This window comes from Amphiura filiformis, chromosome 6, assembly GCF_039555335.1.
Source record: "Amphiura filiformis chromosome 6, Afil_fr2py, whole genome shotgun sequence".
Lineage (NCBI taxonomy): Eukaryota > Metazoa > Echinodermata > Ophiuroidea > Amphilepidida > Amphiuridae > Amphiura > Amphiura filiformis.
This window is the reverse complement of record NC_092633.1, coordinates 55,511,568-55,521,362: the sequence shown is the minus strand read 5'-3', so window position 1 is coordinate 55,521,362 and position 9,795 is coordinate 55,511,568. Positions and strand designations below refer to the sequence as shown.

General features: G+C 39.0%; 1 protein-coding gene across 1 annotated transcript; it reads right to left on the bottom strand.

Annotated features, from left to right (window-relative positions):
• Positions 1-343: 343 nt before the first annotated feature.
• LOC140155655 (prostaglandin reductase 1-like) lies at positions 344-7,205 on the bottom strand. Its single transcript, XM_072178579.1, has 9 exons — positions 7,070-7,205; positions 5,516-5,561; positions 4,957-5,013; positions 4,066-4,224; positions 3,432-3,549; positions 2,513-2,668; positions 2,012-2,117; positions 949-1,070; positions 344-708 (listed from the first exon to the last, which is right to left on the bottom strand). Exons 1-9 carry the CDS (start codon positions 7,170-7,172, stop codon positions 598-600), a joined length of 978 nt encoding a protein of 325 aa, XP_072034680.1. The 5' UTR covers positions 7,173-7,205; the 3' UTR covers positions 344-597.
• Between the last annotated feature and the right edge of the window lie 2,590 nt (positions 7,206-9,795).

The window sequence follows — 9,795 nt, the reverse complement described above, 5'->3', positions numbered from 1 at the left end:
ATATTCCTAATTTGCTTAGATCTTTGGTCCGTGTATGGCTATATGAATAAAACTCATTCTGTTGCATAGGCGTAGATCCGGGGGGTGGGGATAAATCCCCCCAATATTTTGCCGGGGGTGGTCCCATACAATCCCCCCCCAATGTTGACGTATGTATGTGGAGTATGTGGGTTTCTGACCAAATTAACCTAATATTTGGCCATTGGCCATTGTATTCCACTTTTGTACCATATGTCACAGACACATTTTTCCCACGCATTTGTACCGTACACTTATTCTGACGCCAAAAGGTGCTGGATTCACTATACTTCAAGAATTTTTTTCAAAAAGAAATCTACGCCATTCTCTTGACTGTATAACAATGGCCTCAGACTAATGAGAACTTTTGAAGGACACTGAACCGTTGCCAAGAGATAGTACAAAAATGCAATGCATTTTCTTGCCCCCTCCCACTTTAAGGACCCCTGTGTTTTTACTAGCCCCGTGAAGTATTTCTGAACATGGTATAAAACCGGGGTATAAAAGTCAGTCAAGTTGATAAACACCGCAATGATTGCACCATTTAGCAGCTATATATTAGAGTTAAGCTCGGTGTTTCTATACATTGACGATTGCCTTTCCTGTGTTTGCTCCCGTAAAGAGCTCCTGAAATGCTTTGTACATATTTTCAAATCCCTTGGTTACATGCTCTCTGTATTTCAGTTTGCCCTGTAAAAAGAAACAAACATAAACATGTAAATTAATCTTTGACCCCAGTGTTTAGGTGGATTTTTATAATAATAGATAAAATATCATAACAAGTATTTTAGGTTTAAACAGAATAAGTTTGAAGGCGTCTATGGAAGCATTTCATTCAATGAAGCCATGATATAATTAATAAACATTTAAAAATTCTATAACTTATGCCTAAATAAGATTAATTGAAAATTAACTGCATAGGGCTCATACCTGTTTTATCCATTCAATATTCTGCTTAATGGCGGCCTCATTTTTCTCCTGTTCAAAGTCGGATACAATAAATCCTTGTATTTTGAGTCGCTTACTGACCACCGTACCCATGATGGATGGCACTGAAATAAGAATCAAGATCGAGTTGCATATAGTTTTTGCATAAGGGTATAAAACATTTTAATAACATTCACAAAACATGTTTGAAATTGATGCCAAACATTCTAACATAATGTTGACAAAATATTTTGCAAAACTGTTTGCCAAAATATATTTTACGAAAACTTTTTGACAACATTTTTACAAATGTTTTTGTAGTAATTTTCTTCATATTAAATGTTTTCAATGATCTTTATTTAACCCGACATTGCGTATGCCCACCAAGAGTAAAAATTGCAATAGTGGCTGCATGGGGCGGGCGGGAGTGTCACTACAATATTGGGGGTGACGGACGCTCAGTATCACCCAGAGGCCCCATAAATGTTTGAAATCCCGGGGGGTTCTTCCTGGTTGAAGGTATACGGGGATGTGCCACGGTTTTGGGGTACCTTTTCAGCGATTTTGGTATATCAATGGGTGGGTTTTCAGTGGAGACCAATGCGCCCAATTGGGCGCATTTTGGAAAATGTGCACTTAAAGCGCCCAATTATGGCAAATTTGGGTGCTTTTTCTTGAAAATTGGTATACTGATGGGTAGCAAAAACAGCAAAAAGTAGGTATAGAGATAGTCAGCATCCGAAAGTCTGCGTGGCACACCCCCGTACAAAATTTTTCGAAGAACCCCCCCGGGTTTGAAATCCCATTTTCTGTCACTCAAAGACCCCTTATTTCTGGATATGTCAACTTGAACGGTAACTTCCATCCAGTACAACCTTTAGGCCTACGTGTTTTTAAACAACAACCAATTTGAAGCAATTTAAAACGTATATTCCCATATATGTTTTGCGATTATCAAAACGAAAGTTTTGGACGTTTTCCCCACTCCTAAGAAAAATCATGCACAAAAAAATGATATATACCCCTTGGAATTATATTACGCTACGTTTTTGTTTGGCTACTTTACCTCGCACTTGTTCCTCAGCATTGTATTGAGATATTGCCCCACAAGCAGATACACGACCGAAGTCATTCATGTTTTCCATTACAGTTGTTGAAAATTCTCCACCAACCTAGTAATAAAATTTAAACAAAATTAGTAATCATAGAGTTCTGAAGAGATGCAGAGAGTGGGCCAAGGAAGGGGAAATAGGTTTGTTTACCACCCAAACACATCTATTTGTGTTGGTTATCAAACGCATCTTTTATAGGTTTAGATACAACCACGACTATTTCGTTTGGTTGCCAAACAGGCCTAAGAAAATGAAGAAGAGATTATCCTAATAAACACTCTCCTTTTTATTTCACATTATTACAATATAGAATTCATTGCATTAAATATTAAGACCAAGACAGACCGAATAAGAAATATACTGTTTTATATAATACGGTAATAGATTTTGGTTAACAAAAAGACCAAAGAAGAAAATAATGTACGTCCTACAATTACAAAAGTTATAATACTTACATTGTCAAAATAGACATCTACACCTTTTGGAGCGACTGATTTGATAGTTGCATCCAGGTCGGTGATTTTCTTGTAGTTAATAGCCTCATCAAATCCAAGCTCTTTCAGGAATTGTAGCTTAGCGTCAGAACCTGCAAATCCTATCACACGACAGCCCTGGATCAAAGAGAATTATTCAAAATAAACATTACAGTATTATAGCACTGCAAAAATCGTGTCGGGCAGATAGACACAATAGAAAACTATAAAATGTCTTGCCTGAAGACACAATTTAGTGAGACAGACAACTGAGACGAATTCGTCTCAGACAGACAAGACATCTCCAAACTTCAAGACAAAATCACGTCTATGCAAGATACGTCAAAAAGTCTGGTCAGACGTAACCTGCTGAAAACAAGTATCAATTTGATCACGTACGTGTCTTAGCTTGTGTCTTCAACTAAGAAATATTTTTCTATGTTTTTAAGTTTTATTTTGTCGAAGACACTCTCTAAATTGCTAAGGTTAAGTTAATCTGTTAAAATGTATTAGATACGACGAGAGCTATCAGCTACCTCTATCTGATGTTATAGCATAGGCCTACTGTGCTATGTAGGCCTACTGTGTACTGGCTATTGGAACAAATACACACGAAGTGGGCGATAATGCAAGTTTTAATACTAGAAATGGGCCCAAATGAGGTTGATTTTGGTATAAAACATGCCAACGAGAAGGTGCATACTATAGATTTTGGTACCCCCCTGGTATTTCGAGGAATGGGGCCCGGGAAGGGGAGCAACTTGCCCAGCAATAGGATGTTTGCATATTTGCCGGGGTGAGTCGCTGACGCGCTGTCCGCTTCCCTCTCTGTCGCACTATAGTGCTATTTTGATATGTATACTAAGATCATAATTATATCAAGCCATATAAATAAAATTACCAAATTTTTTGCAATTTGTCCCACCAATGATCCCACTGCACCAGCAGCACCACTGACGAGAACCGTCTCTCCAGCTTTAGGATTGCAGATGTCAATCAAACCATTATAGGCTGTCATCCTAACAGATCGGGAAGATAAATAAAGAACAGTTTATAATAACTGGATATTCAGTGACGTAACGGTATAAAGGTAACGTGTACGTGTACCCACCTCCCCCTCAATCAAAGTGAATCATTTGAAAAATTCCATTGAAAATGTGTGAGGTTTTTCGTATGTGAAGACATCCACACCCATTCGCACCCCCGCACACACCCCCATTCACCCACCGCACATACCCCGGCACATCCCACATCAAACTTGATACACCCATCCACCTGACACTCCAACAAGACTTTATCGGTGTTTGTTTGCCTATTATGTTTTGTCATTTTATGGTCATAAATTGGGACGGAAACTCAACATCTTAGGTAGGTTAAGGCCCTGAGCCTATTTGCTTTGGTGAATCATGCATGTCCTGTGTCAGTCTGAATGTATGGAATACACTCATCCACCCCACCCTCGGCCCAACCCCACACATATTCCATCTCTAGTGTATATTGTACAATTTAGGGCTAATTATTCTAGTTTGACTTACCCAGGCATTCCCAATACACCCAATGCTAACGACAAAGGAAGGTTATCCGGCAACTGCACCTTTCGCATTTTAGCATTTGTTATTGCATGTGAGGTCCAACCATCAGAAGACAACACGTGATCACCAACAGAATAATCTTTACTCTTGCTCGAAACAACTCTGTGGGGTAAAATTCGAGAAGTAAAAGAATGATAGAATTACTGTTTGATGGGAAGTCATACTATCAAATCCATTTTTGGTGACATACCTTGCATGTTACAGTTTAATGCTGCCACTTCATCAGAGTGGCAACCTTGCTTCGTCTTCTCTCCTGAAGTTGCTGCCGTTGGCGGCGCCAAAAGGTGGTCGAAAAAGTCTTCAGTGAACGGCTCTTTTCAAAGCCACCAAACCTTTTTTTTTATATTAGCAGATAGGCGAGGTCTGCTTGTTCTCTGCTGACAAGGGTATTGAAAATTGATTTGCTCTTTAGAAATGTGTTGACAGAATTTTTTTTTTTACATCATTGAACCTGAACCATGTTCACATTTTCTTCACAGGCTTGGTCTATAACAACACATTTCTTAATCATGTCATATAGGCCTACATGAATGTTCAATTCGCCCTGTTTTAGCTGAGCAACACTTAAAACCGGGCAGCGCCTTTATTTAATACCACAATACCCGATATTGTGGAGCCATTTTGGTCGAAATTGAATACATTTTGAGATGTGTTTTCAAATGTAAATATCTTTTGTAGGAAATCACGATTTTTCTATCAAAATATACTGTTCTCCGTCCGAGCCCGACCGAGCCAAATTGTGTGTTTTGGTGATTTAAAAAAGAATATTATTATTCACTATTTAATAGCAAATCTAAAATTCATACCATTTTGGGGTTTGAGTATTGAGCTTACCTTGCTACTTGTTGTCCGATCATTTTATCCCCAATATTTAAACGTCTACTGTATGGTCTGTAAATAAAATAGAGACAACGCATAAGATTGAAAAGCGTATTACTATACATGTAGTACTAGCAGAAATAATATCGTTCTAACTTCTGTAAATCATTATTCATTATTATAAAAATCATAAAAACATTTTGTATTAAAAACACTGTACCAAAATGTTGTTTTATTATGTTGACAAAATGTTACTGTAAAAACATTTGAAAAAATGTATAACTCTATATAATAACTCAACATTGAAACATTTTTGGCAACCTTTGTGGAACAATGTCTGCATGATGGAAAACTTCAATGGGTTGGAAATTTTAAAAGTAAAATCAGGACGGGCGCAGCCTGGAAGTGCGGGGTGCGAGGCACCCCCATGTCGGATGGGCTAAAATACACATGACAAATTCCCCATCGACTACTTTATTTGGAAATTTAGTCTTTGTGTCTTTTGATATTGTTTTTCTTTTAAGAGTATGTATGGATACTTTTTATGTACAGTATAATATAATGATCGACTCACCTCATGTAAGGATCAACAGTAAGACACACAGCTTCAACTAATACCTCTGAAATGACAAAATATCAGTTCAACATGAAATTCGATAAAAAAAAAGGAAAGTGTCCTGTAACCTTTCGTATAATTTTAGTTACAAGAATGGTAACACGCGGTTCTTTCGCCAATATACATTAAATCCTATGGCAACAAGTTCTGAGAAACTCCAACAAAATTAATTCTAGGCTTATTGTATGTTTTATTTCTTTAAATGTTAGATGTTGTTTCTCTTGAAAAACACTTGTCTCTGAAATCTGAGTGTTGCTATTATTTTTTATTATTATTTTTTTTTATTTGGATTTAATCCCCTTTGGAAACAAACTCGTGGATTTAATCCCTTTTTGGACATACCCAATAGCACCACGCCACGTCTACACGTTATCAGTAATATCACTGTTTGTATTATATACCAATCCCAATGTCACATTTTATTTGATCTATTAAAGTATATCTATCACCACTTTAGATTTCCATGCTTCTTTTCCATTCTGTAATTACATTTATGGCCCACCCACCCCCACTCCTAAATTCCACCCCACCAATGCCCGAACTGTGATGGTGCAATGGATTTAGTTTTGGAACTAACTTCGGTGGATGGAAACAAATGGCAATAACTAATAGCATCTTGATGTGTTGGATTTAATCACTTTTGAAAAAAAAAGAGTTTGGTTCCTTGAAACTAATAAATCTACCCATAACAATAACTCAATTTTTTACCAAAAGTGGAGCTCTTCATATATCTTCAATACGAATTCGCGAAAGGTCAACATTTTCAATCGACGGCTTTTTCTCCCAGCCTAGCCAGTGGCGTAGCTGCCGGGGGGGCAGGGGGGCAATTGCCCCCCTGGCAAAATTTGCCTATTTGGGCCCCCGCCCCCCCCCCCCCTAGTGCAAGGAAAAAAGAGGAAAAAGGAGGGAGAAAGAGGAAAAAGAGAGGAGAGAGAGGGAGAGAGGGAGAAGAGGGCAGAGAGATGGAGAATCCATACGATATGCAATACCATACGATTATTATCAATAAGTCTGGCAAAAATTGTCTATTTGGGCCCCTGCCCCCCCCCAAAGTGCAGGGAAATTTGGTGGATTTGGGCCCCCGCCCCATACAGGCTTGCCCCCCTTGGAAAAAATCCCAGCTACGCCGCTGCTCCCAGCTACATGTGCACTTTAAGTACATAATCACTAATTCACTATTCACTAGATTGATACAGTTTACTTCGAGGACTGTTAAATGTCAAAAATATTAATTTTAAATAGTTTTCCATATAATTTGTATATCGCGAATTTCAAAAAATCAAAATAAATTGATATCATCACATCAGAACAGTCGTATTCAAAATGCAATTTGACGTGTCTGATGTGCACGCAGGTCCACAAAAATACTTGAAAACGTTGCTATCGAAGCCTTTTAAACTATGTTGCCAGGTATGTTTGGGTGCATAGGCATATCCAAGCCCCGGATCCAAGCCTTTAAAAATAATTGAAAAGACACCCTTGGAGATATTTTACTCTATAGGCTACCCTTACCTCCATCCTTGAGATCTGGTAATTCAAAATCTTCAAGCGTCAAGTCGCCATCCTTTGGTGCTCCTTGGAAGCGTTTGGCAATAACCCATCTTTTACCTTTCATTTTGGAAGCTTCTCAACTCGTTATCGACAACGATTGTTGGTGTCTGAAACAGAGTACAATGTATGCCTTTTAGGGCGAATTTCTCGACGGGTGGCTTAGCAATTGGCTTGTCTAGCCTCAAGGCTTAAGAGGTCGTAAGACCAGGCTTAACTGAAAACGTATTTCCCGAAGCACGGCTACCATAGCCTCGAGGCTTCGTTAGCCCGTGGGCCAGGCTTGTAGGATTAGCCCCAGGCTTCAGTAAAATTTGCATTTCTCGAAATCAGTCTTCTGTAGCCGTAGTCTACGCAAGCCTGTTAGACCAAGGACAAGTCCTGTTAGCTCAAGGACAATATTGTTCAAGGTTGCGCCGCAGGCCTATAAAGAAACAATGTTGCTCCCAATACAATAGCAAACAAGCTTAAACTGTAAATTAGCCACCGATAGAGGGCAGGGCCTGAAGAATGAGGGAAATTACGGGGTAAAAATGTAAAATAAGAAGAAAGTGTGAAATGGGTGACGGGCTGTCTCTAAGTATGGATATGGGTGACGGGCTGTCGATAACAGAATCTCATTTTCGCTATCGATAGCCCGTCACCTAGTAGAGACAGCCCGTCACCCTTAAGGTTACCCTAACCCTAACCCTAACCCTAACCCTTACCCCAACCCTAACCCTAACCCTAATCCTAACCCTAATCCTAACCCTGACCCACTAATCCTAACCCTAACCCTAACCTCCTAACCCTAACCCTAACCCTAAACCCTAACCCTAACCCTAACCCTAACCCTAACCCTAACCCTAACCTAGCCCGTCACCTAGTAGAGACAGCCCGTCACCCTTAAGGTTACCCTAACCCTAACCCTAACCCTAATCCCCTTACCCTAACCCTAACCCTAACCCTAATCCTAACCCTAATCCTAACCCTGACCCACTAATCCTAACCCTAACCCTAACCTCCTAACCCTAACCCTAACCCTAACCCCTAACCCTAACCCTAACCCTAATCCACTATCCCTAACCCTAACCTTAATGTAACATTGACCAACAGTAACCTTAATGTATAAAATTGGCCAACAGCACCATTAATGTAACACAGAGGGCGCTAATTACTGCCGTGCTAAATATACAAAATAAGCATCATCATCACTTCAGTGAAATGCGCAGAAGTCGGATTTTTCTTAAAATGTAATATATTTACATTTTAATCTTTCTATTGCGCATGCCTTAAAATGTATCATATAAACAAAATTAGGGGTTCACGATTTGTAACATATATACAATTTAGCTAGAGAATGTCTTGCATCATCATCATCATCATCATCATCATCATCATCATCATCATCATCATCAAGACCTATGATACCACCTGTCCCTATCCAAGCCTTAATAGTTTGATACTCGTACTTTTCATAAGTAGGCCTATTACAATATTATTTTGGAGTGCCTATATTATACCAGGTTGGACATCAATTTAATACAATAGAAGAAGGACAAAATTGGTAAAGATATAGTAAATATTTGACACGAAACAATAATGCATGCAGTATTAAAACTGAATTTACGGATAAGATGCATATAATATTGTTATATCTTCTACTTAAATAATTATAAATATTGTACCAACAGATAACTTCATGTGAGATCTGAGAAGACTACTGATATCAGCAGTAAATAGCACGTTGGTTGCTTTCCTTTTTAGGGGAATCAGATTCCTTTCCTTTTTGGGATGCAAAGAAAGAATCACGAGTATAAAGCATAGACGTATCATTCATACAAGTTGGACTCATAAAAAGTCAAGTGGAAATAAATAATACATAAAAGACACAAAAACAGACACAATATTCTTGCATCAAGTTGTGTACGGTATAAGCCCAAGCACAAGACCGCGGGTCCAGGCTAGTCTTTGCGCCGGGAACATTGCGATAATGAGACGGCAACCTTGTTAGTACGGTAAACAGTGAGGACCACAGCCTATGTACATCTACCTCCAACAGCCTATACAATTAAGTCGCTGGTTGAAAGGGACGAGGTTGTCAAGCGTTAAGCCTACAAGGCCACTAAGACTAGGTTGAATTTGCGTTGAAGAAATCCGGCTAGAGTTAAGACTCGGGCTTCGAGAGGGGGCTAGGCTTAGTAGCCTCAAGGCCACCTTAAGACTACGGCTTAATAAGACTCCTGTCGGGAAACTCGCCCTTATAGAATAAGCCTATAATGCCTAGTAGATAAACGTATCTACTATTTCCATGCTTATAGTGCCGCACAATCAAAATCACTTGACCCATACTATAATGTTTGCTCAGTCAAGCCGAATTATGGCAAGTCATAGTACAAAACTGCAAATGTTAGGCCCGATTCATATTCGTTTTTGTAATTTAGGTGTGCGTATCTGCGATGTAGAAATAGGGTGTTTGTTCTGGGCAGATGATATTGTCTTAATTGCTAATGATGCAAATGAACTTCAAAATATGCTTGACGTCGCCTCGTCTTTTTCGCGCACCTGGCGGCTTGGTTTTAATTATGACAAATCGAATGTTATGATCATAGAATCCAATAGGCAGGGAAAAAACATGCTCTGGAAATTAGGAGAAAGCACCATCTCTACTTGTGATTCATATAAATATCTTGGTGTCCACATAAACAACA